Below are 27,402 nucleotides of genomic sequence, written 5' to 3'. Positions count from 1 at the left end.
CTGCCCTCATGTGGTGCTTGTTGGCGCTTTGCCTCCCTCTGGCACGCGCTCAGTCTCGCAGACATGAGAACTAAAGCGTGCAGAGGGGAGAAACCACGTACACAGCATCACTGCCAGGCTCCGGGCATAAAGCATAACCAGAATCCCACCTGCATGGCAGCCCAGCTCCGAGCTAACGCGTTCTCACCACGGGCTCTATTTATAAAGCACAGAACACATTATTTTGTACCTCCGTGCCGTGCACAGAGCACACATTCAGTGGGGAACGGAGCTTCGGGTCGGGCAGGGCTCTGAGCTGCACCTGCAGCGCTTCGCCCCCCCCAGCCCCTTCCTGCTCAGCCCGGGCTGCACGTGGAGCCGTGGGCAGCTGCAATGGCGATGAAGGCACCCAGCAGCCGGGGCTGCGCGCTGCTTTTTAGAAAGAGTGCTTTGCGAGCACAGCTTCATTGCATTCACTCCGATTAAATGTGGAAGGAAAAAAAACCAACCACCAAACAACCAAGGCTGCAGTGAAGGCTGCAGCACCTCCACCTGCTGCACGGCACAGCACGGCAGGGCACAGCACAGCACAGCACGGCACGGCACCGCCGAGCAGCGCTGATCCCCTTCTGCCCACTCCCAGCACAGCAGTCTGCACGCAGCCCAACCCAGCGCAGCCCCGCGCCCAAAGCACCATCAGCCTCTCAGCAGCGCTCCTCTGCCGGCTCCACGAACACACGCTGCAGTTTCCCATCGTTGTTCTTTATATTATTACCAATCTTTTTTTGTTTATATACACAGAACCAGGCTAGTTTCACGGTGCGTGGGAAAAAAAGGAATCTCAAGGCATAAATAATATAAAAAGGCAACCATTTAGAAACAAGATACATTCATACGACACTACTACAAAAAATAAATAGTGACTCTCTCTGTTATAATTAAGGCCCCTCCATCAGTCCCTCCAGCACTCCCCTCAGCTCTCCTGCAGCGGGGGCTGCCCAGAACCACGCAGTGTTGCAGTCCAGCCCGGTTTGTCCCTGCAGTCCTTGGGCACAGGCTGCAGAACCAGCGGGCTCCAGCTCAGAACGTGGTTTGGTGTTTCTGAGAGCGCACAGCTGTCACCTGCAAGGCAAGAGCAAGGTGCTTTCAGCTCAACGGCCTCGTGAGCACAGAGGAAATTCAGGTTAGGGATCTCGGCAAAGCTTTCTGAGTGGGTTTACTCCCATAAAACCCTGAGGAAGCGTTGGGCAACAGCACAGCGCCTCGGCTCTGCAAGCACATGGATGCTGCTATGCAGCAGGTTGGGATGACACGGCCCAGCCCCACCCGCATCCCTGAGCTGCCCTCCCCTGCAGCACGGCTTTAGGCCACCCAGATGCAGTAGGGAGCACGCAGTATCTCAGCCCCTAGGTCTGCACCGGGACCCCCTGCGTTTGCTGTGTGTACAGGCACCGCCAGCCAGCAGCAACCAGCCGCAGCGTGCCTGCAGGGTGAGCCCCAGTAGAGGCATCGGTGGAGAGGAGCACGCAGCTCCAGCACCACTTTTCTGCAGGGGGTGGAACAGAGCCCTCTTTCCAACGGCCAGCTCCTTTGCGAGCTTAATTACCAGTTTCTGTTTAATTAGGTGCCGTTTCTGCAGCGTCCCCGCGCCGGGCGCCGCCCCCCCCGCCTCACCGTCCGCGTACTCCAGGCAGAGCGGCCCGGCGCCGCCCCTGCAGCAGGGCTGTGGGCTGGGCGGCTGCTCGGCTGCCTCCACGCCGTCCTCCTCCACCCGCCCGCCGTGCTCGGGGATGCTGGAGGCCAAACACATGGCGACCATGATGTGGCTCAGGGGCTTCATCTCCATGTCCTGCTGGTACGGAGCGACGATGGGCACGAGGGGCAGCGCGCTGCTGCTGAAAGTGCCGTTGGCCTTGGTGAAACACCTGAGAAGGTAAGCCACAACCACAGAGTATTAAGGTAGGAACAGACCTCCCAGATCACAAAGTCCAACCCACCCCCCCGTGCCCACCGCCCACGACCCTCAGTGCCACATCCCCACGGCTCTGCGATGCCCCAGGATGGTGACTTTCTTTCCCTGGGCAGCTGTGCAGTGCAGCGCTGCTCTTTGGAGGAGAGATTGTTCCTCATATCCAACATGAGTGGGATACCAGGAGTTGCTGTGAGCCCTGATCATCTGCACGTTTTCCCTTTCTACCACTCAACTTAGCATGAGAAACTGTGACTTTTAAGTACTTCACCATGTGTTATTTACTGTAGAGATCTTGCCAAGTGAGTTCTGAATGTATTTTTGGATCAATCCTAACATGAAGAGAAGGATCAAGCGTTTCTTCTCCCAACAGACAGCTGGAAACACTGCAAACATTTGCTCAGTTGCTTCCCCTGTCCGCTGTGACCCGACCATTGACTTGCAGGTCTCCACCAGGGCAGCCCCACACGGCGGCCTTTCACCGCCAACAGAAAGAGCTCAGGTTTGAAACCCAAGCAACAAACCAAAGTGCCTTGGAAAACAAATGCTGAAGTGTTATCAGAGTGGACGCAAACTACAAAAATACATTCAGCACTATAAAGGCAAAATCCCGCGCGGTGCAGCTCAGATCGCGACCCCGTGAGACACACAGGGCTGTGAAATCAGAGTCAGACTGCGAAATGAACTGTTATAGCCAAGGTATTTAACCTTCCTCAGAAAGCAGCTCGAGACCTTAACGGACACCACGCCACTGCAGCAGGCAGGGAAAATGCCTGCAGTGTCTGCAGCTCCACTAACAATGTGGACGCAGCGAACATTTATACAAGCAAATCCTATGCATGACAGCCCAAAATCACACTTCACAGTGGTTTTATAGAAAACCATAATTACCACAGAAGTAAAAGGTTCACTTGTATAGCTGCCATAGACCAGGAAAGCACCCCCAGTGCACTCCCTGGACGGATACGCAGGGAGCACGGAAGCAAGGAGCCCGGCATGCAGTGCAGTGCCGTCACCGTGCCCTTCTCACCTGCCTGCAGTGCTCTTGCACCCATCTGCCCGACCCCAGCACTGCCCCCAGTACTGCCCCACAGACGGAGCACAGCTCTGTGTTACGTGTGAGCCCAGCACGACTCCCAGGCACTGAAGGGAAGCTGAACAGGCTCCCAACTCCACGCACAGATTATAAACCCATGTGCCAAACGGACACGACTCCGAGCATTTCTTTGCTGCCAAGCCTAAATAGAACAGTCGCCTGCCCTGCTCCCGGCGATGAGCCCGTCCATCTCAGCACACATTGCTGCTTACGGCTGCTTACTGCACTGCCCAGGTGCTGGCGCTCAGAGCTGGCACCCACACAGCCCACGTGGGCTCCGAGCCCTCACCATGTGCAACCCTGCATGCTTACCCTACGACTGCTGGGAGGATCCCTTTCCAGAGTGCTTCTTCCCCCCACATAAGCTGAAGCGACGGCGCCCACCTGCAGCCAGCACAGAGCCACGAAGGCTGCAAAGAGCCCCCGGCCGTCCTGCTGTGCCCACTGACCCTGCAGTGCCGTCGGGGCGGGATGGAGCTCCTGCACGGCTCTCCCCGCTCCCCGCTCCGTCCTTCCGCCCTGAGCCGCCTCCAGATCATTATTCCAAGTACCAAAATACCACAAAAGCCACTGAAGAATCCACATGAAACACATCTGGGCTTCAAACAAATCCATTTATTAGTTTGCATTTCTTTCCACAGAGGTTTTGACTACACTCACTCATTATTTAAAGAATTCTCAGAGAAACCCATTTAAGATGTTTGGTTTGCATGTTTATGGGGCTTTCTTTTTAAAGACACAGAGGTCAGTGCAGCGCTTTGTATTACTCCACTGGCTTGAATGGAGCTCCAAGACAGCAGGTCAGCTTTTTTAGCTTAAAAACCACATTCTGACGGAAACTGGCCATGGGTGTGCCCAGAGGGAGCAGCAATGGAAAATCTCTGCTGCAGAAAACACGCCTTGCGTCCATTCTCAGCACTACAATCCTACCAGCCATCGTGCACAGCCCTCCAACCCGAAGGGCCGCTGCTCGGGATGCGTGCACAGATCTCTGATGGAACACAGCGCGTGCCAAAGGGAACCGACAGGAGCAGAACGCCTCGGAACCATCAAGGACCCAGGGAACATCAGAGCAAAAGCACCAGAGATCCACAACAAAAAGAAATCTGCTTTGAACCCCGACGCAATCAGCACAAATCACACTCGTCTCCCCAGCTTTGTCCACCACAGCAAAGGGGGCGCCCACAGCCCGGCAGCCCCCTCCTCTAGCAGAGCTCCACGAGCAAGAACCAAAGAGCAGAGGATTCCATCGCTGTAACACTGAACCCCTCCACGGTCCGTGCTCACCAGCTCTAAAGCGTGCTTGGATTTAAAAGGTCACTGCATGCCCAACCTCCAACAACACCGAGGCAAAGCCAGACCCATCCCACTGCCCCCCGTGTGCCCTCTGTGCCCCATCCCTCCGGGGCTGCAGCTGGAGGGGACAGTTTGTGGTTTGTGTCACACAGAGCAGGGCTGAGAAGTCAAAGTTCAGCCATTGCTGGAAGAACATCACAGTCGCGTGGGATGGAACTCATTCTCTCCTTTTTCTTAAGAAAAAAGAGTAATTAAGAATGTAAATATGCTTAAAACTGGGAAACAGGCTATTAATTACAGCGTAGCACACACAACCGTTCCAAACAACAGCCAGTTGCACACATCCCAGTCACTGCCATTGCTGCAGCCGGTTTGCAGTGACGGCCGCTCCGTCCCCATTGGTGTCACAGCTCTGCTCAGCGCAGCCCCTCCCTGCCCTGAGGCCACCACAGCCCCCCTCTGTGCCACTGCATCCCCCAGCACACAGCACCGCAGCTCTGGGACAGCCCCGGGGTGACCCCGATCCCCGCATGTCTGTAACGGGACGATGAAGCATTTCGATGCCATTTTGAGCTCTATTTTCAGAGGTAAAACCACAAAGATGAAGCATGCAAGTTTTCAGCCTTTGGGAACGGCTGAACTCCAGCTCAGCTCCTTTGGACGCGCACTGGAAGGTAAATGCCAGCTTTAATAAGAGAGAAAATTCAAAGTATGACTGAAAAGACCCCAAATTTACCCCTCAACCTGTCCAGAACGTCGAACTTTCAGCCCTTAAATAGCCAGAGACCCCCTCAGAAGCCTGGAAGGCAGCACGTCCTCCACAGCGCCGCCCAACGAGCGCCCAGCTCCCCACCACGGCACACAGCAGACCCCCTCCCCGCAGACCCCCCCTGCCGCCCCCCCCCACGCTACCTGTTGTTGTTGCGGCAGTTCCTGCAGCTGATGCACTCTGGTTCCGCCTGGGGCAGCGCTGCGTGCAGCCCCCCGCCCTGCATGGAGACAGCGGTCAGCACAGCTGGCAGCGGCGCCTCAGAGCCCCCAGCCCTGCGCCCCGAGCCCCCAGCCCTGCCCTGCCCAGCCCTGGGCCGCATCCCAGCGCCGTAACACTGAGCCATTATACGGAGCCAAGGCGAGGGGCTGCCAGCGCGTGTCGGAGAGCAAAGTAAGCAACTGCAGCCGAGACAAGTATGCTGTAATTTCCCCGGTCTGTTTTCAGCTTCATACGCTCAGGTTTAATTTAATAAACACACTGTAAATATGTTTATTTTTAACGCCGATGACAGACATGAAAGCAAATCGCTGTTCGTTTGCGAGCTGCGCCGCTCGGGGAGACGGCACTAAATCTGCAGGGCTGATGTCACAGCACAAACCCATCCCAGCCTCCTGCAATTACCCCGATTAGATCACTGCACTTCGCTACACCGAGTTTTGAAACACTCGGTATTTGTACAGATGGGGTAATTCCTTCGCCAGCAATGACTCCGGGTGAGAGGGATTTGGTGCTGTTGGTTTTGGCTGCGGGGCCCATTACAAGCGAGCAGAATGCCCAGATTAACACATACCTCATTGTGAGGGGCAGCGGGCAGCGCGGGAGCACGGAGCGGGGTGGGCACAGCCCAGCGGGGTCTGTGGAACCGGCAGGGGGGGACCCCAACCGGACCCCAAGCAGAGCCGAGAGCTCACGGTGAGGGTGGGTTCTGCTCAGGGAGGCTGCTCAGCCAGATAGGGATCGCTGAGGAAATGCCTAATTAGTGTTGATTGCCATCCTGCCAGTCCCTCTCTTCCTCATTCAGCCCAATCAATGGAACAATAAAGAGAGTCCTAATGAGAATGAGAACATCCTGTTCCTCTGCTCTGCTGTTCTGGGTGGGAAGGGGTTGCCTTACTCAGCTCCGCAGACAGAGAGGGGAAAAACAGCACTAATCCAACACTCAGCTGCTCCAGTGAGACAACATGCCAGGGTTTGCTGCCCACATCTCAACACAGAGACACAGAGCAGAGCTGCGGCTGCACGTGCACCAGGTGCTGCCTCCAAGGAGCAGATGAGCAGCAACAGAACAGCGACATCCCCAGCATCGCCAGGCTTCCTAGGGGCTGGCTTTCAAGTGCCAAAAACCACTCCTTCCCCAGGGCTTGGGCGGCCGAGGCTCTCAGGAGTTCACCTGCTGGCAGGGTGCACAGAAACGCGGGTCCACAAACGGCCCAGCAGTGGCACAGCCAGGTGAGGACCCAGCATCTCTGCCCCTGAAACTGCAGTGATCCAAGTGGCAGCTACTGTGCAAGCGCTAATTTGTTGTTCAATAAAACGAAGCGCTTGTGTTCAATTACCAACACAAACAATAGCCCCCTTTCTGCCTCCCAAACCAGCATGCTGTTTCTCAGACTTTTGAACTTTTTCTTTCAGTTTTCCTGGGCAATGTTCACAGTTTTGAGTAAGTTTAGTAAGTTTGAATGCAAGCCATCTGTTTCCATAGACAATAATGAAATCATTATTCTCTCTTGGAAACGGGACGCATTTCAGCAAATGAAGTACTTTTCCACAACATACAAAAGCTGGGTCGTGGATTTAAATTGGTTTTTAATTTTATTTTCAATTTAAAAAAAAAAAAAGGGGGCAGTCTGTCTCAAAAGTCACAAATGAGGGATTAAAAAAAAGGCACTCATTGCGTCACCGCGTTCCTGATGTATGGGCTATTTTATGGAAGCTCCCGCTTCGTCTGTGCTTCGCTATAATTAATAGCATGGCTTAGAGTCACAGATCTGAAGCAGGTGGGGGAAAACGGGCGATCCACAAAGCTGCAGAATAAGCAGCTGTAATGAAATCTATTTAACTCGAAGATTGAGAAATACCACGCGTAAAGCCAAGCGCCTCGGCGCAGCACAAAGTATTCCCGGAGCTGTTTGCTAGGAGGGCAGGGGCAGATTTCCCAGAGCAAGCGGAATTCTTGCTGCCATCCGATATTCAATCGAAAACCAGGGTGCTCGTATCACAAACATCAGCCCGGCCGCCTCCTGCGGAGCCGCGCAGCGCAGCCGCCTGACACCGACGCACGAATCCCCCCCGCGCTACGGCCCGGCTTACGTTCAGCAGGCGGTGGGCGCGCTCGCAGTCCAGGTGTGCGCCGGGCAGGGAGCCGCCGTGCAGCCCGACCGCTCGGCTCACGGCCACGTCCAGCCCCCCGCCCGCCTTGTGGTGGTGCGGGCAGCCGCTGCCAGCGCTGCTGCCGATGAAGCTGCCGTGGACGCTGCCGTTGACGCGGCTCGTGCCGGGCAGCGTCGTGTATTTGATCACCTGCCCGCTGATCTCCGCCCCTTGGTACAGATAGCCAGGAGGGTCGTACTCTGCAAGAGAGCCGGGCGTGAGGACCGCAGTTCTGCTCCGGAGAGCGCCGGACTGCCAAGGGGAGTGAACAGGAGAAACTCTTTTCTCTTTCAGCAGCTTCTGTAAACTAACTGAGTTTCTCGGTGCTCAGGATGCAGGCGTAGGAGTGGAGAACAGCCATCCCTGCAGGACAGACCGGGAGCGCCGTGCTGCCATCGGTCACACAGGGAGCTCCTGAGCACAGCCTGCAGGGACCACAGACCCACTGCTGCCCAGAACTCGACAGCGCTCCTGGACTGCAGCTGAAGGCACTCTCTTATTTTGCAAGAAGTTTGTGTGATTTCTTGTCAGGAGAGTGAGGACATTTAAAAGCAACCACAGGCAAGGAAAAGAACAGGGGCGATTTCCGCCTTAGGAAAGGCCATTAGAGGACTTCTGTTAGCACAGAACCTCTGAGCAGGCAACGAGCACTGAGCTCCAATGTGCCAGCACTGTGCTCGGTGCAAAGCACTGGGTTCTGCCCATTGACACCTCTCTGAAAGACCAGGAACCGAACCCCGCTTCGCTGTGGGCTGAGCAGGAGTTGGGGATCTGCCCTCTCAGCATGGGGCTGGACGCCGCGACAAAAGGAAACCCCAAACCAACTCACTCTGCATGGCGTTCTGCTGGCGGTTCTTCCACAGACACATGGCGATGAAAACGATCAGGATGAGGACCATCACGCCCAGCACGCAGCCCACGATCAGGTACAGCATATCACTGCTCCGCACCGGGCCGGAGGACGGACCCCCGCTGCCCCCCGCCCGCTCGGGGGGGCTGGGTGGGGTGCTCAGCTCCTTCGCTGGGTATTCAGACACTCCTGGCATGCGCTTCACTGCGTGCAATGGGAGACAGGGAAGGGCACGTTCACCAAAGGAGTTTTCTAAATGCATTTTTTCATTATGAAATGAAAATAATGACTGCTGGAGTTACAATCCTAATGCCTCGAGGAGGAACCTTCCAAGTATTAGAAACTATAAGGAGAAGGCCAGCTGCGATTGGGTAATAACTATCTGCCTTGGAAGAGATGGCTGCCATCCGGCTCGCTAACCCTCCCACCGAGGTCACTGGGAGCTGAAACATACAGCTCAATGCACACTGCAATGGCTCTGACTGCAGAGCACCCATCTGTCCGCTCCTGAGGTCAGGAGAAACCACAGCACACATCTCTACCCCCCTGCTGCACCAGACGACCGACCTGGATCTGATGTGAACCCTGCTGACCCCGTGCTCAAACCACACTGAAACACAAAGAGCTGAACAGGAATCACAGCAAACACAAGGCAGCCCAGAAATCACACCACGCTGATTCCCCACCTGCACGGACACCTTCAGGAGGTGCCTGGGTTGCAAAGGCAGGACCTCCATGCAGGAACACCAAACGAGCATCACCCTGCGAACCCCACGCCCCGAGGCAGCAGTGCTGCACGGCGGATCGCCGAGCTTCGGGTGTGAGGAAGGCTGCGTTCCCTGCACCCAGAGCTGCACCCCGCACTGCGCCAAAGGCACTGCTGTGCTGTGCTGTGCAGGCACGGGGTGAGAGCCGTCCTTGGGAGCGCAGCCCAGCAGCTTCACTAAAAACAATCCCCGCTATGGAAGACAAAACAATCCCTCGGAACATTCCAGAAAATTACAGTCTTCGTTACAGACAACTTTTGCACTGCAGCCCCCCCACGGCCCCGGGGCAGCAGAGCACCGCTCACCCTTTGTCTCGCAGATCATCACGTTGCTGTACTCGCTTTCACCACCTTCGTTATAGCACTGCATTTTTATGTCGTACGAGGTTTCTGGCTGCAGGTGGTTTATCAGGTGCCACTGCTTTGTGCCTGTGGAAGAACACACCAACCTCATTTCATTCACTGGGATGACTCAGAGCTGGGCACGGCCATGGCACAGCAGTGACGGCAGCGGCTGTGCCCAACCTGCAGCACCCCGGGGCTCCACGAGCGGCACGGTGGGGATGGCAGGGGATGGGACTCAGTGCTCCGAGAGCTCCTTCCTGGCCTCAGTGACTTTGTGATCCTATCTGGGACATGGGTGGCGGTGGGGATGGGGCAAGGGTTGGGCTGGACCTCACAAGTCCTTCCCAGCCGTAACAGTTCCACGCCATGCCACTGCTGGGCTGCATGGAACATACAGCGGTGGCTCTCCTGCTGGAGGAGAAGGTTTTGTTATGGGCCTGCAGACCCGTCTGAAAGCTTAAGGCTCACTGTGACCCAAAACGCATCCTGCCAAAGCCTTCTGATGAACAAGTGGTTTGGTTTAAGTACTTTGGTTTAAGGATTTCTGTTTGAGTTTTTCTGTTTGTTTTCCCACACAAATGGAAGTCCCTGAGCTCAGGACCCCAAGCCCAGCCTTTCAGCACCTTCACAGCACCGCGTTTACAGATGTGCACTGCGCACATCTTCAGCACAGAGCCGCTCCGCTCCGCCCTGCAGCGCTCCACAACATCCTACAAACTATTTCTCATGGAACAAAACTCCCTCCCACCATCCGGACTGCTGCACAGCACTCACAGCACGCGGGGCACAGGGAAGGGACGGCGCAGGTGAGCTGCAGAGCACCAGGACCCCCCCAGCAGCACCGTGCACAGGAAGGGCACAGCTGGGCTCCTCCAGCAGCACAGAACTGCACACAGCTCGGATGCGGCAGGAAGCAGCGCTGAGCACCGCTGCCCGCCCTGCAGGGCTGCATTCCAGCAGTGCTAATGGGACGCTCTGTCAGCCCTGGCTGCCCGCCAGCATTCCCTGGGACACCTCCTGCAGCACGGAGCGCTTCCACATAAATCACTCCCCGCTTTTACTTTCGTGGGCCTGTGACAAATTTTAATAAACAGCAACTCCTTTTTTTTTCTTTTTTCTTTTTTTTTTTTTCCCTTCAGGGAGTTTAATTAACTGTTTGAGCGCTCCTAATCCCTCCTGGAAAATACCACCTTGAACTGTTTCCACTGTTTCTAAGGAGCTGTCACAGCACCTCCTGATTTACGCATTGCCAGCAGGAGGACGGGATGCAGGCAGGTCCGGTGCTGCCCTGCAGGCTGCAGCCCTTCTCCCACAGCCCCCCTCACATTCCTACTGCTAATCGCTGCACCAGGTTTTAGGTTTCCGCTCCAAACCATTAGGAGACTGCAATCAGCACGGGCACTTTAACTGTCCTCTTCGTGCACCATTAGCGAGAGAAAACAGTCAAACAACTGACATCAGACTGCATTTACATCTTAATTCCAGCCTCCACGGAGACCCGCAGGACTGGGCTGCTCTCCTGGGCTGCTCTCCCTTCACTTCTTTGCTTAAAGCTGCTGGAAGACAGCGAGCAGTGATTGCAGATGGGACTTTCTGCTAAGCAAGCCCTGCTCTGGCCTGCAGCGCTCCCGTGATGGGAGCAGAGCTCTGGGTGCCTCAACAAGACTGAACAGGGAGCAGAGGAGCGCCGGCAGAGCTCAGCACTGCCCCGTGCTGCCTGCAGCACCGCCTGTAGCAGGGAGGGATGCGGAGACAGCAGAGGGAAAACAGGGCAGGATGAGCGACGTGTGGCACAAACATCACCAAGCTTCCCCACGCGTGGCAGCTGCGCTCTAATCAAAAACTGCTCTCTGTCCTCTGCCCCCCAGGAAGCTGTTCTGGGGGCAGAGCAGCTCTGGCACAAGGTCTGGCTAAGATACGTTGGCAGATGAAGCTGCAGGCCGCATGGGCTTCTGTAAAGCAGAAACGGTGGATCTCCAATAGCTTTATGGAGTGCAAAGGTTCGTGTCGCACAGCACGGCTCGGTGCGGTGTTGTCCAGCTGAGGGGAACACTCAAAATAAGGCTCGTTCCCCTTGTAACCAAAATAAATGAGGGGAGAAAATAATTACCACCATTGGGGCAGAATGAGATCACTCCGTTTACTCAGCCCGAGCAATAAGGACATTAAGTAAAATGTTTTTAAAAGGCTTTTCCACTTCTGGACTAATACAGACATTATCTAATAACTTCTTCCAGGAAAACGGTGATCTAATGTGCGCTGAGAAAACAGAGCTGATTAAAAGGCAGAACGAGGCACTGCTGTACCTGCAGCCACAGCACAGCTCCAGGCAGCGCTGCCCATCACGAACCACAGCAGGGCAGCCCTGCGCACAGAGGTGCAACAGCACAGCCTCACAACCACTGTTTAGTTCTCGAGTTTCAGTGTGAGCGAGGGCTCAGAAGGAAGCAACAAGTCCATGTGTGGGCAGAACGCGCAGTTATGGGGCTGATAGCTGCTTCTGTGAAATATATGGTAAAGGCTCTGCTTGGGAAAAGCAGTTTAGATTTCATATAAACACAGCCAACACGGCTACGCGGCGTCCCTCCCCACCTCGCCACGCTGCCCTGCATGCACACAGCGCAGTACCTTCCACAACATCCCTCTTGTAGTCGCTGTCGTTGTCGCTGTCCGTGGGCCGGTAATAGATGTAAAACCCTTGGATGGGGGTGTTGTTGTTGCTCGATGTGATGTACTAAAAGAGAATGCAGCATCGCATCAGACAAGAAAAGATTTGATGGACTCAGCCATTAAGGCTGGACAGGAGCACTGAGATCCCCATCCCACCCCTCACCCCGCTGACCGCAGCCCACCACCCATCACCATCTCCCAGCACCCGAGCTGCGATGGCACCTTCCCCTCCCACACCATTTTCCAGACATTCAAGTGGGGTTTGACCATTAACAGCCTGAAAATCTGAGCACATATTGGAAGGGAGAAGTTAAAACCACTCTTAGCTCAGCCAGAATTCAGGTCGCTCCAATCCAGCTCAGAATATTTGAGTATAACTTTAAGTTATGCGGCCTCCCGAGGAACGAGGGGTTATTTCAAGTTTATTATCCTTAACATCTCTTAAGACTAAGCTAGCAGAGCAAACTAACACAGGGAACTCCACACGTTAAATCCTCCAAAGTATACCAGGGGGTTGGATTTCAAAACAAGAGCAAAGAATTTCTGTGGGTTTCAGTAAGGACTTTAAAGCACTTGTTTACAGAAGACAAGGTACCAGGGGAAAGGCAAACGTTTCTCTAACATGAATCCTCTGCTAGAAGCAACGCAAGAGACGGGCTCCTAAAAGCAGCACAGCACCAGTGCCAGACCAGCATGGGGGGAGGGAATGGGTACGGCTGAAGAGGTGATGGCTGGAGGCGACGATCTTAGCGCCTCCTCCAACCATTTTATGATGATTCTAAAGACCACAGATGGTAAGCAGCAGGAACAGCAGCAGACAAGGCCAGCTGATGGCCCTGTGTGGGCACAGCTCTGCTCACTGCCTGCTGCGATGCCCACGCAGCTCCCACGCGGTGCGCCAGGCAGCGCAGTGCGAGCAGAGCAGAGCCGCCTGCACTCACCGTCCACTTCAACATGATCTGGGTGTCACTGATGGCTTCAGTGTAAGCAATGTGGGGCCCGGCGATGGGGCGGCTGGAGAAGCGGTGGGTGAAGCCTGCGACCTGGTAGGGGCGGGACGCGGCGCTGCGGGGGCTCTCCCCGTAGTTGTTCACAGCGATCACACGGAACTTATACATCTCTCCTTAAAAGGGAAAAAGGGGAAGAAAGTTGTAGCAAAACAAGCACCAGAAACAGGATTCAAGGAGAGACTAAACAGATTAGGAAGCAGTTTTTGCACAACATCCAATTAGGAAAAAAAACCTCAGAACTCATTGCCACAGACTGATGCGGCCACCAGAAACATAAACAGCTTATAGGAGCGATGAGGGAAATTCACTCCAGAGAAACACAGAGCCATCACACAGAGATGGACTCCATCAGCTCAGGAATCCCTCAACCACAAAGCAGTGGCACTGAGAAGAGCCTTCAGAGGAAATCACTGTTCGTTCCCTCTGCTCCTTCCCTGAGCTTTTAGGGCTGAAAGAAAACAAAGCAATACGTACAACTCCTTAGTGTATTTTCTCCTCTCTTTTTTTTTTTGTTTTTTAGGCATTCCGAGTGTTTACCAGAAGGACAATTAAGTTAAACATAGCAATAATACACAATCCCCCTCTTTGCATGAAGAAGCATTAAATTACGGTGCGAGTGTTTCTCTTTCCCATTTGGACAGCCAGACATCAACTTGAATTCACATAACAGATCCCATCCCAACGCACCGCCCTGCAGCAGCAGCCATCTGAAGGCGGAGGAGCAGCCTGCAGTACCTGGCTCCAAACTGCGGACCTCCACGGACAGCTTGGAAGGAGAGATGCTGTCGGCTGCAATCAGCCAGTCGCCGCTCCGGCCCACCCGCCTGTACTCCACCTTGAAGGCTGTGATGGGAGAGCCCCCGTTTGCTCTGGGGATCCAGGTGACGTAGACGGAGGATTCGGACGCGGTGGAGATGGTGGGGCGGTCGGGAGCCTCTGGAACTGAAGGGTGGAATTCGGTTACGACCAGCACAGCTGGAACTTCATCTTCTGGAGCAACCGATTAAACGAGTCAGTGATGAAATCAGACTTTGTGCATTAACTCAGAGAATCCCAAACCCTCCCGCATCAATGAGCCCCTTGCTCTTCTGGAAAGGACGCTTGAGGAGAGGGATGGAGGAACAGAATTCCCCCCTCGGTGAGCTGGCATCCAAATGGACGTGGCAGTGCTACGTCTCACCTCCAGCCCACCTCCAACGCAAACGGGAACACACACTGAGTGAATGGGGAAAACCTCCATCATCTTTTCAAACTGCACCAGGCCCCAGTGAGACTTCAACCCACCCACACTAACGAGCACTGCACTGCCCAAACCATCACTTGGAAGAAATGAGAGCAAAGAGCAAAGGAAGCATGCAGCAAACGATGTACTTACGGAGCTCACTGGAAGTTACAGACAGCATTGGGACAGAGAGAACAGGAAGAGCTGCGTTAGTGAATCTGCAACAGCCGTTGTGAGCACTGAGAGCTGCACGGCACTGCTAACCCCCCCCATGGACACAGCCTGGAGCAGCCACAGCAGCAGAGCTGGCACACAGCGGGGCACACAGAGTGCCCTCGGCTCCTCTGATGTGAAAAGGGACTCTGATATTCAGCAGGAATGTGGGTGATGGATGGAAGACTTATCATTTCTGAGAGCCAAGCACGCAGGTGACAGCGCCCTTTGAAATGCTACTGCCCGCTGGGTTAGGATGTGCATCTGTTACACTCCCAGCTCCAACACCTCTCCCCACAGAAGCTGTACAGAACACACTGCTCTGCGCTGCCCTGAGCCACGCAGGAGCTGCACTGCCCACAGCACAGCCAGCATTGCTACGGGGAGTGCAGCACAGGAGCAGAAAACCCAGCAGTGTGAGGGTGCTGCTTTGGCCTCACCCAGAGAAGTTCCATGGGAAACGCACGTCCAGGAGGCTCCATGAACAAACAGGAATAAAGGAGGCAATCCGAGCAGCCAGAGCAGCAACAAGCACACGAGTCAACGTGGGTTTGTGCCAAACAGGGAGTGACAAACAGCCACAGACCCACCTCCGCTGTGCCGAGATGCGTCGGGCAGCACCACTCCAAAACTGTTGGTCCCTTCGTGGACAACGGGGTGCTTTGGGACGCCCGCCGGCGGGGACGGAGCCTGCGTGTTTTTTGAGGATGACGTTCTTTCTAAGGAACACAAGACAGACAGCCCATCATAGCGGGGGTTGGATAAGAAGTTCAGTAATAAACCAGTGATGCTGGGCTGTGTCCATACGGATTGTGAATTGTGGGAAAACAGAACATTTTTACCTAAATCCTGTACGGAGATCTGAAAAATATCAGATTGTTTGTATGCTCCAGCATAAAGCCAGCAGCCTGCAGCTAAAAGAAAGGTATCCGCAGAGCTGGTAACGCTCAGCAATGTTTGCTGCACAGCTGTTTACCTATTGGAGGCTGCTCTGCAGCAGCTGCATTGGGGAGCATTTCATGCACAGCCCAGCAGACAACATGGAAACGTGTCCTCCCAAAGCCAAGGACACGGGAAAGACGGCTGTGCTGCACTGCACGGCTGTGCAGGGAGCGGGGGCCGTGGTGTCCCAGATGTGGGTGCGGTGGGGTGGGGGATCTCAGTGGTCTTTCCAGCCTGAATGACCGTGATTCTGTACCTTTGCTGGTGCGGAATGTCAGCATGGCAGGCTGGCCTTCGCCGGCAGCGCTCCTGGCCACCATCAGCACTTCGTAGAGGCTGGAGGGCTCCAACTCGCTGAGCCGCAGCTCGTTCTCGCTGCCCGGGACGCGCACGGTGTGCCACCCGCCAGCTGTGCTCACAGCGTCATCCAGCTGTGTGGGACAGAAACAGAGCTCAGCACCAGCCAACAGATCCCAGTGCAGTGCTCGAATCCACGGCCGCCCAGCACACAGACCCCTCCAACCTGCCAGGACCCTCACCTTCTCCTCTGCCTCACCACGGTACATTTGCGGGGTGCTGCCATCTCCAAACGCTTTGCCCTCAAACCAGCACCTCTGTGGCTGCCTGCGCAGCGCTCCTTTGCCCAACCTCCCTTGCCATCCCACCCCACAAATGCACTCACTTTTGAAAAACCAACCATTTTCTCTCACACCTAAAACGCCAAGAGCCCAACTGACTTCAATATATCACTCAGCTGTGAGTTGAAGTTTGTTGTTCCAGGACCCAACAACCTAACAAGAAGGATGTGCTCCCTGACCCATCCCAGCTTTTCCTGCACTTAAGCACTTTTAAATATCTATTAAAGGCTGAAATGGGCAACAAAAGTACGTCTCAGTCCTCGTGGAGACTGGAAAAAAAACATCAGGGAGACCAAAGATTTGCTTTTTTCTACGGAGGAAAGAATCCCGCCCAATGCTTTAGCAGTGAGTTCAGCAGCTCTGCTGAAGCAGATTGAGGGCAGACCTTAATGCTCGACCTCTGCAGAAAAACATTACCCCAAATCCCGAAGGAAAAGACAGAGTCTACCAAAAATAAACTACCAAACAATATAAGACTTTAATATAACATGGAGGGCAGATCTAAACGCCACGGATTATCAAGGGTTATGCCAGAGGTCTCTGTTCCAGCACTCCCCTCTGAAGAGATCTCTCTTCCAGTGCTGTTATTGCACACTCCTTTTCTTTTCCCCCAAAGAGGGAAATAAATAAAATCATTTATGACACAAAGACAGCACCACCCTGAAAAAACACAGTAACTCCCTGCTGAGAAACGCACCAGTGAGCACATTTCATGCGGAGAGGGCTGTTAGGAGGGGAGGGAGAGCACCGAGGGGTCAATCGGAGCCGCCAGCGCCCACGTGAGCATCACCTCCTTTGGGTGAGGAATTGTCTCAACAGACTTTGGCATCGGGTTTTCAGGAGCTAACAGGTCAGACACCAAAGCGTTCCCTCCAGGCTAAGACAAGATCAGGATGTGGAGGATTAAAAAGCTTACGAAGAATAACCCAACAGCTTTGCCACAAAGGAGACTGTTTGCTTGCAAGAACGGCATTGCTGGGCTCTCGTTTCCCTCAGAACAGCTCACTGCAGGCACGCTGTTTTCAAGGACATGAGAGGTACCTGCTTAAGGAGTCCCAGCTCACCTCCACATCTGATGAATTCAGTCTGAAATGGGCTGCAGCGTGCTGCTCCTTCCCTTTGATAGGTCAGGCTAACGCTCAGCTTTCCTTCTGATCTCAGTGTAGCCACAGCAAACCCCATCAAGCCGGCTCACCTGAACGCACCTTTAGCACCACAGATGCTGAGTGCCCTGGAGCCCAACTCCCCACGGCCATAAAGATACCATAACAAACTAAACCGGGGATCAGTCCCACTCAGATCCAGATGAGCAGCGCGCCGCCTGGCGCAGCCATCCGGGAGCAGACCGCCGTGTGCCGCAGCCGCGGAGCCGCGCAGGAGGGGCCGTTACCTTGCGGTACTTCACAAAGTAGGCATTGATGGGCAGGCCGCCGTCCCGCCCCGACCGCCACAGCAAGGTGTAGACATCTGGGCTGAGCGTCTGCGGGGGGCTGAGGATGATGGGCGCCTCGGGGGGGGAGATGCTGCCCCACGGTTTGTCTGTTGCAGCCGTGTCCAAAGGCAGCTTTGGTGGAGCTGAGCTGGGAAACGCCGCTTCCACACCGGAATCTCTGCGGCTTTCATCACTCTGGGCAGTCTCTGTGAGAGCCATTTCTTCTGCTTTCGGGCCGACTCCTACAGGGAATGCAAAGCAAGGAACCTGGTTACATCTCCGGGCGACACACGCTCGTCCCACATGGAGGGCACGCTGCTGGAGCTGTGGATGCTGCCAAGGGCCTTCAGTGCTCCCTTCTGACTCAAACCATGCTCCGACTGTATGAAATCACAGACCTGCTGGTGCCCAATGAAGGCAGAGCAAAGCGCAGCCGAGGGGTCCCCATGCAGACCTGCTGCACTCAGCCCTGCTTTCCCCTCTTCACTTTCCCCTTGGCCAAAGACCAAGCAGCCAGCAGGCACCATCCGTGGGCACAGCCCGGCTGCCACCTTCAGACAGGGAGCAGCAGCACTGCATATTAACAGCAAAGACATACAGCCCCACTTGTGACACAAACGGAGTAATTTTACATTAATTGCAGTTGTACAAGGAACGTTTCATGCCCCGGACTGGCGTGTGCACAAGAGGACATTCTCCTACCTCCGTTTCTGAGGTTTTCACGGTAATTTCAATCAGCTTTGAAAGCTGCACAACTCGACTACATATCTGAAAAAGTGTGCTGAGAACAACCTCACCTTACAGAGTGACCCAGCGCACAACGCAGTGCCGGTGCGCCCTGAGAGCCCGGCCCTGCAGCCCATTGCCTGGTGGAAATACAACGCATCAGAGTGTGGGACAAAAAAGCACTGTTTGGGTGCGGGGCTCCGCAGGGCCGGGAGGGGAAGGGGCGGCAGGTTGGACGTCTGACACTGAGCAGGACAAGAAAACGTCAGCGCGGTGAGAAGGATGGCTGGGAGCAGCACTGCAGCCCAGATGTGCCGGGCTGCGTCCCGCCCGCGGAGCCGGGGAGGTTTATGTTACGTGCGGGGTCTGGAAGGGGAAGGGAATGAAGGGAACTTGGTTTACAAAACAAACAAATTCCTCGGTAACGCACAGCCCAGGCAGCGCTGGGCCGGCTGACTCGGATTCCTCCAAACCTCCATTAAAATACCAGCAGCAAGTGTGGCTGCTATTTTTGGCCACTTTTTAAAAAGCTGGGAAGGGAAGGAAAGCTCTCCTTTCAAAATGAAGACACTCCGCAAGCATTTGTTCCTTCCTATTTGTTTGGGAGGGCGTCACGGCTCGGAGGCAGAAGGGCTCGGCCCAAGGAGAGGAACCCGAAGGCGGGCACGGCTGAGAGCCACCGCAGCCCCAGAGGGAAAGGGTCTGTGCTGCTGTCAGTGCGGCGGGAGAAAGTGATGCATTGCCACACGGGATATTGGAAACAAATGCTGTCGTGGCTCCGGGAGCCGGAGGGACGGCGCGCTGTGATGGACGCGGGTCTGTGGGTGGCACACATGGGTTGGTGCCTGCTGGCCTGCGGAGCGCTGCGGTTACGGCTGGTGACAGCAGACCTGCAGTCATCGCTGTGTTTATTGCTCCGGGAGGGGACTCATCACCCACTGGCAAGTCAGTTGTGTTTTGCTTTCAGAAAAACAATCCCGGGTAACAGTTTCCATGAGGCAACTCCAAGCCCAGCTCCGGCTGCTCAGCTCCTGCTGTGGCTGCCCATGCTCACCCACGCACAGCCTGCTGGCTGCGCCGCCCCGAGCGCCTGCTCCTCCTCCCCTGCCCCGCAGCCCTGCCAGTGTGACCCCCCTGGGTCAGACTGAGAGCTGAAGTGCCCCAAACCCACCTCCAGCAGCAGCCAGAAGCTTTACGCCTGTTCATCTCCACGCTGAGCGCTCCGCCCCTCTTCGCACTGAGGCACCAGCAGTTCCTGACCTGCTGGCATCCCCTCTGTTTGCACGGCAGCAGAGCAACCTTTGTGCTTTGCCATCAGTGCAAACAGATCGCATTCCCCGGCACTTCTCCCCTTCCCAAAGAACGTAAGGGTTCTCTGACAGCTCTGCCTGTGCAAAGGCTGGGAAACCTCTGCAGGGTGCGTTGTGCCAGCTGTCCACCTCTCACAGATCTGCTCCTTCTCGTGCTTTACACCAACCTGCCCACCACTCACACCTCCTGCAGCACATTTTCCTCCTTCAATTCCATTGGACAGAAGCTGTTCTGTAGCTATGGGAAGATTCTGCCATGCAACCACCGCAAGAGTCTAAAAGAGACTTGAAGTGCTACAGACACAGGACCCCAAGGCTATCATTTTACATTGCGGTGGTTTCTCACTATGGTGGTGGCTTGAGCTGCCGTGTCAGCTTTGAAGCCCATGCAATGAACCAGGTCATGGAACAGATCCAGCAGAAAGGAAAAAAATAAATACATTTTTCAGCCAAACGCTCTCACTGTGTGCTGGAGCGCAGAAGAACCGCTGGGGCAGAGCTGAGGTTCATCCCACCCCAATGCAGTGCGCTGAAATCACAGCCTGTAGCACCCGATGAGACCTGGCACAAACTGCTGCCACTCATCTGACGGGCTGAGCGTGGTTCTGACACGGATGGGGGCTGCTCGGAAACCCCAATGGCTCCCAGAAAGTACTTAAGGACTTTTATATGCAAACCAAATGCCGTAACCACGCTGCACCACAATCAGCAGCGAGTACAGTGTATTAGAAACCGATAAAAGTGAATAAACAAAACATTAAACTTGAACTCGCAGCCATAAAACTCTGAGGCAAAGCAGTTGGGTTTTTGTTTGATACAGACTGAACTCTGGGATGACATTGAGCTTTGCTTCCATTCAGCAACGTCCAACAAAAACTCACAAATGAACCACTTGATGGGATCACATTCATTCCATTTTTTTCCCCTCCCCTTCCTCCAAGAGAACCTTTCAGCATCTTTGCAAATCGTACAGATGAGTCAATTCGTATAATGAAGCTCGAAATCCATGAGAGTCCTAAATCCTACTGGCACTCAGCTAAACATCCAGAGACCAGATGCTGTAAGAGCTGGAAAACGAAGCCGTGTCACATTCAGGTTGGAAATGAGGAACAATCTCTCCTCCAAAGAGCAGCGCTGCACTGCACAGCTGCCCGGGGAGGGGGGCGGTCACCATCCTTGGGTGTCCCAGAGCTGTGGGGATGTGGCACTGAGGGATGTGGGCAGTGGGCACGGGGGGTGGGGTTGGAAATCTCAGCCTCCACGATTCTGTGACTCTAGAGCTGATGGAAGCACACAAACCACTCCGCCTTCCCTGTGCATTAAGGCCATAATTGCAATACGTGCAGAACCGCCCAGCTCAGCCCCCCAGGGCAGGAAGCAAAGCCTCTCCATCTGAGACGGTGCCTTGCACCACGCCTGCAGGACGTGAGCATCACCTCCAGAACTGAAAATCGCTCTGCTAACTTAAGGGTATGAAAAAGGCTTAATTACTCAGCAGCCCACACTGTTCAGAATACCAGTTCATCCAGTACCCTGATTCCATTTCAGCATAAACTGTGCCGAATTTAACCACAAACTGGTTTAATTGCAGCTGGCAATCTGCAGTTTCAAATGCGGAGCAACCACAACACCTCAGAAACACCTGCAGCTCTTACCATGCACCTGACAGCACTTATCTGCACCGTGAGCTGCAGACGATGGCCGGAAGCAGCAGAGACAAAAATCAGCGAGGAGAAAACACAGCAGAACGAAGCTTCAAGTCACCATCCCGATGCGCTCCAGGCAGCCATGCGGTACCGAGGGCACAGCCAGCGGGCACGGTGGGTTGGACTGGGCACCCAGGAGCTCTCTTTCAACCTCAGTGATTCCACAGTCCTTACAGACTTAATTTGCTTTCCCGGAGGCCTGCAGTGCTCCTACCTGCCTGCACGTGAAGCCTCCCGGCTGACTGCGCAAAGCCAACGCCGTTATCTGCGACGCACTGGTACACACCGGAGTCCTGCATGGTGACACCACGTATCTGCAGGCTGCTCCCCTGCAGGAAATGCCGCGGGGAAGCACGGAGGGGTGCAGCGTTGTGCAGCCAGGTGAGGGCTGGAGCGGGGCTCCCGTGGGCAGCGCACCGCAAAGACACCGTTGTGCCGATGGCCACAGTCTCATCTTGCAGTCCTTTGGAAATCGAGACAGGTTCTGAAAAGAGAAATAGTTCTGTGTGGAGCACTGCACGTATCTGAGCCTAAATCCTGAAAAATAGCTCTGGAAATGTGAAATGTTAAACCTATCCCATACAAAGGCTCAGAAGGGATCACGCAGTGCTGGTTCTGCGCACCACAGGGCTGCTGTTCCCCGTGACTTGCTTAATTTAATGGTCCTTTCCTTCTATTCCAACCAATCATGTTTGCAGTAATACTGTTAATAAAACATTTGTGCTTTCAAAATAATTCTTTGGCAACGTCCCCGTAACAAAAGGTGCACGTTATGTCAGCAGCCCGTTTTCCAAGTTCCTTTGAGGTACGCACTGAAAACCAAATAAAAACAGCAACGGAGACCAAAACCTCAGAGGGGAAAATGACTGCAAAGGAAAGGAGAGATGGGGAACCGCACGTGGACACAGAGGTGGCCAAAGGAATTCCTTTTGCTTTTGCCCTCATCCAAACACAGCACCTCCCCCTGTCAGCTCTCTGTTCTCGTGCAGCCCCCAAACAGCACCAGCTCTGCAGCGTCATCAGCTGCACACGCACCCACATTTAGCACTGCAGAATGAGCACAGCAGCGTGCCGTGGTTTGTCGTCTTAGGTTGTTAAACTGCTTCTGGCTGCAGAGCGTTTGAAAAGAGACCAACGTGAATTTTAACCAGGGAGAGACGAGATACGGACGCGCCTGTTTTAATATCCAACTTGTCATCGGACGCCAGAAACAGAGGCCGTGAGAGAGGCTTCATTTCTTACCGAGCACGGTGAGCGAGTAGTTGACGTACGTCACCTCCCCCAGCCCGTTCCCCACCACGCACGAGTAGTTCCCGGAGTCCTCGGGCTGCAGCCCCTCCGTCACCAGGTGGGAGTGCTGCAGGGCCCACCTGCCCCCGCGCAGCGCGTCCCGGCCGTCCCTCTGCCATCGCACGGCGGCCGCAGGCAGCCCTGCAGCCACGCACTCCAGGGTCAGTGGGCTGCGCTGCGGCACGGCCAGCGCCTGCGGCTGCCGGGGGTGCAGAATGCGGGGCTGTGCGGTGGAGGAACCTGGAAGGGAGGAGAGCAGGATCGGCTCAGGGGCCTCTCGGCCGCACGCTGCCATTGCCCCGAAGCCTTGCACAGCTTTTAACACAGGTCCAGCCACCTGGCAGCGGTCACAAGCCCTGCGCACGGCAGCCAGCACCCGGCCGAGCTGCGCCCGTGCCCTCCAGGTGTGTTTGTTCTGTGGAGCTGAGCACTCACGTGTGACGATGAGCTTCCTCCCGGTGGGTTCTATTCTGAGGTCGTGAGTGACGGGGTTGTAAGCAGCACACCTGTAGGACCCCCTGTCCTCCATGGACACATTGAGGATCTGCAGGTTTCCCGACGGGAGAATTAGGTACTTATCTGAACAAGTGGGGAAGAAGAAAGTTGACTTAACTTCATCTCAAATAAAGACATTTCTATTTTCTAACAACCTGTCATACAAACCAGCCCACTCTACATTTAGAATCACAAAAAATCATGCTGCTACAAGCAGGACATTAATTTTCAAAGGGTTTGATGAAGCAGGGAGCCCAGAACGGCGTGTGCGCACCTGCAGCATCACAGTCCCTTCCATAAAGCCCCACGGCCGCTGCTGGGCGCTGCTCCTCACCTGCGGGCTGCAGCCACTTCCCTCGCGCTCGGAAGCGGATCTGAGCTCTGGGGTTGCTCTGCGGCACCGCGCAGCCGATGAGCGCCGTTCCTCCTTCCTCTGCCACAACGATGGGTGTCGGCGATGGGGCGAAGTGAGCCAAACCTGGAGGGAATTACGGGAGGTGATGAGCAGCCGAGGGTGGGAAAGGGAAGAGAGGGCCTGGTGTTCATCGTGGGCTCTGATGGCAGCACGGCGTGCAGCTGAAGTCAACACTTGGAGCTTTCCCATAAGAAACATTACAGTGCTTTTCTGCGGTTATAACTGATCAATGTTGAACACGGTGGCATCCTCCACTCATTGCTGTGAGCAAAGCAGTGAGCAGAAGGCCTCAGCAGCCCTTCAGGTGTGCTGCAAAAACCTCAAAAGGAAGGCAGAAGTGTGAATTCTGCTCCTCTGCGCCCTTCGTGCTCACAGCACCTCCCAGCTGCTCTGCTTTCCTACAGCAGCCACCCCACAGCTCTCCTGAGAGGGTCTTGCTATGGGTCACTACTCTACCAAAACACTTCTCACACTCAGAAGAAGTTTTCCTCCCGGGAGGATTTTGGACATGCTCCATAGATGAGATACCCTTACACAAAATCACTCAAACCCTGCCTGACAAAGGCTTGATTCAGACAGCACTGAGATCCCAAGCAGACACACAGGAACACCCCACACCCACAGCCAGCACCACATCATGGGAAACACAGCGCGTCCTCCCATTCAACGAGCTCCATTCAACGCACACCTCCAAGGACTGAGACCCACAGCGGGTCCCAGCGCCCGATTCCTCCGCAGCAGAAGGAAAACAAACCACACAGACGCACTGAGGTCTCTGCCATTCGCACGGAGTGAGGAATACAAACCAAACCGACTTACTGCCCATGGACACCACCGCAGCCCTGCTCAGAACTGCGCCCGCGCTGCTGCTGGCCACGCACTGATAGCGGCCAGCCGTCGCCGTGCTCAGGGAGGCGATGCTCAGAGACCCGTGCTGGATTTGCACCCCTGGCAGCCCGCTGCCCAGCGGCTCTCCATCCAGCAGCCAGGAGATGCCAGCTGTCGGGGGCTCAGCGGAGCAGCGCAGCACCACGGGGCCACCGGGCTTCTGGACGGCAGAGACGGGCTCGGAAGTAAAGCGGGGAGTCAAGTCTGAAAGGAAGCAAACGGCCCTGCGTCAGTGAGCAGCGCCTGTTAATGCATCCACACGAGCAGCCGCGATGCCATTCAGAGGAACGGATGCGAACGGAATATGGCCATGTTGGGGTCTGCTCTGCATCCAGCAACGGCCGGGATGCAGCCCTTAAAGGGGCTCAGATGGGACTGCAGGGGCTGGGAGCAGAACGATGCACTGAGCTCAGCGAGGCTGCGTGGGCAGCGACGGACCTGGGAGCACCAAGTGCACGACTTCATTGGGATGAGCGATGAATTGGGCAGCCCTTATCTTCAGCAAGGCGAGCAGGCAGGGAAAGCTGCTCGTAAATAAAAGGCTGAGCTCCAGAAAACTTGGTGAGGAAAGTCCATTGATTTGCCAGAAGAAAATTCCTGCTTGTTGGAGGAATTTTTTTCCTGTTCTGGCCAACAAAACATTGGGAATTATTTCCATTTGTTTTCTGTGGGATTCTTTGCTGAAGATTTTGTACAAACTAAGTGAGAAAAAGGCACTTAACACCAACAGGTCCTGTTTGGTTAGAAACAGGGGGGGGAATATTTGCACATGGGAAGAGCGGCAAGGGAAAATGATTTTGAGTTTGTAAATAAGCTGAGAAGGCCCAGACAGGACAGACTGAGAGCAGGGAAAATGAAATCCAGGTTGGATGCAGCTTTCTCATAGGTGGGGCCCTCAGCTCACTTTGCCTCTCAAATCAGCCCGTCCAGCCGCTTACAGAGATGAGTTGCAGATGAGAAACTGCACATTTTTAACAGAACCATAAACCCAACTATCTGAATAAACATAAAACACAACTGGAAATTAAAGCATGGCTTCACTTAAAAAAAACAACAAAACACAACTACATGAAATCCATAAAAACGGTATCCAAGCACTTCTCAGGACTCCAGATGTACGATTTTAGCCTTTAATTACAAAGCTGCTTTTCCTGATAGCGGGGTTTGGAGCTCAGGGCCAGCAGTGATGGCTGCACTGCCCCGTCCTGCAGCGCCCGCACCGCGCTCACAGCGGGCAGCGCCGGCCCCGCAGATGGAACTCATCTCCCACGACGGCTTGAAAAACAAAATTTATCCCATTTGCTTATAACGACTGCCTATGAAGTGCTAAAAGTAGTAAAAGCTTCTTTTTTGTGCGGTTACATTAAGACAAGCTGACTACACAGAGCAGATGTGTCAATTAAAACCATCCCTCTGCTTTTTTCTACATGCCAGAGCCATTCCAACCACCGCCTCGCATCGACGTTCGCAGCTCAGAGATCCCACTCCCCTTTCCCTTCGCAAGCTGCAAACCCCTCCCAACCCCACGGGAATCGAGATGAGAATCAGAGTCCCAGCTCATCCACAGAGACCCCAGAGAGCAAAGCTTGGGGCTCAGCCTCACCAACAGGTCCTTACCTGAGCTGCTGGCGGCGATGAGCGCGGCGGCGAGCAGTGCATGCAGGCAGGCAGGGGCCGAATGCATAGCGCCCGGACAGCAGGCACCACCACGGCTGCAAAGCAAACACACAGATGTCTACGGGAAGGTTCAGGAGTTCTTCTTTCAGCTCCCCTACAACAAAGTGTTTGGGGATGAAAAAAAAACATGGCGCAACCAGGAAATGGCCAAAACTCTCTGCAATATAGAAACCATCTGCAAAAATGAGTTACAAGTTGAGCTTAACTATGTTTCCAAGTCCAATTCTTAATATAAGATTTTTCCACAGCTGGGATACGCGGCACACGCACCGAGCCGCGCCGCCTTGATGAATGAGACTACTTGCCAACCAGAGGAACTGAAGTCCAAAATAAACAGCTTATCTATCGCAGATAATATTGTTTGCAAACAATAATCGTTTGGCCATCCATCAGCAGCTCCACTTGTTTAACAAGGCACGAGGATCCACGTCCCACAGCAGCAGCTCACAGCCCTGCAGCCGCTGTTGGGGAATGCTGCCCCGCAGCCCATCAGGGCAGCATCACCAGCAGACCCCGGTGCGCTCGGGTTGGAGAAGTCCTTCGGATCCCGGCGCTGCCTGCATTGCTCAGCCACAGCCCCACGTTCTGGGACGGCCCAGCACGGTGACCCCCAGCAGCCGTGCCAGCACAGCGCTGCCCTGTGGGCGAGGACTGCAGACCTCCCTTCCCATGCAGCACAGATCTCCAACGCAGCGCTGTCATGGAATGCTCTTCTCCCAAACAGCCCCAAGCCCCACAGCTGCCACTCACTGCGTTCTGTGCCGCCCTCCACTCTGCGATGATGAATAAGATCTGGGCCCATTTAGCACAGTTACCTCATTTATCAGTCTGCCCGCAGCTCACCATACAGCCTCGCTGCTGATAACACCCAGCACCACGGGACAAGTCTCATCTGTCACATCTGTGCACAAACCCCTCACCCACACAGCGGGCCACGGAAGCGCATCTGGGCAGCGCTCCGCTCCCAAGGACCACATCCAGAGATCCACAGCACAACCATCCCACGGTTTATTTAAAATCACAGCATTTCATCATCAGTGTCACCGAGAAGTGCCTGCGCAAAACACGCGTCGGGAAGAGGCTGCGATCATAATAAAAATATCACTCCAGATTTTATAGAACTATTTACTTCCAAACGCTTCTGCCTGCGATTCCGCCTCAAGTTTACAGTGACAGCTTTAGGAGGGGGAGAGGAATCCCGAGGAGCCGCGCTGCCGTTTCGGGGCGGCTTCACCCGGGGCCTCCCAGGTCCTGGCAGAGCGCAGCGCGGCCGCTCCGCTGAGCGCAGAGTAAACATGCAGAGAACTTGTTAACATCAAACGCTG

General features: G+C 54.8%; 1 protein-coding gene across 1 annotated transcript; it reads right to left on the bottom strand.

Annotated features, from left to right (window-relative positions):
- Positions 1–952: 952 nt before the first annotated feature.
- CDON (cell adhesion associated, oncogene regulated) lies at positions 953–26,084 on the bottom strand (the record flags this gene model as incomplete). Its single annotated transcript, XM_079545848.1, has 18 exons — positions 953–1,101; positions 1,654–1,904; positions 5,253–5,329; positions 7,423–7,682; positions 8,312–8,536; positions 9,405–9,527; positions 12,072–12,177; positions 13,055–13,236; positions 13,859–14,065; positions 15,149–15,277; positions 15,757–15,931; positions 17,529–17,812; positions 21,527–21,796; positions 22,555–22,842; positions 23,038–23,181; positions 23,432–23,575; positions 24,332–24,604; positions 26,018–26,084. 18 exons carry the CDS (start codon positions 26,082–26,084, stop codon positions 953–955), a joined length of 3,354 nt encoding a protein of 1,117 aa, XP_079401974.1.
- Between the last annotated feature and the right edge of the window lie 1,318 nt (positions 26,085–27,402).

This window comes from Tetrao urogallus (genome assembly GCF_951394365.1).
Source record: "Tetrao urogallus genome assembly, chromosome: 22".
NCBI classification, from domain to species: domain Eukaryota; kingdom Metazoa; phylum Chordata; class Aves; order Galliformes; family Phasianidae; genus Tetrao; species Tetrao urogallus.
This window is presented reverse-complemented; position numbering and strand designations above follow the sequence as displayed.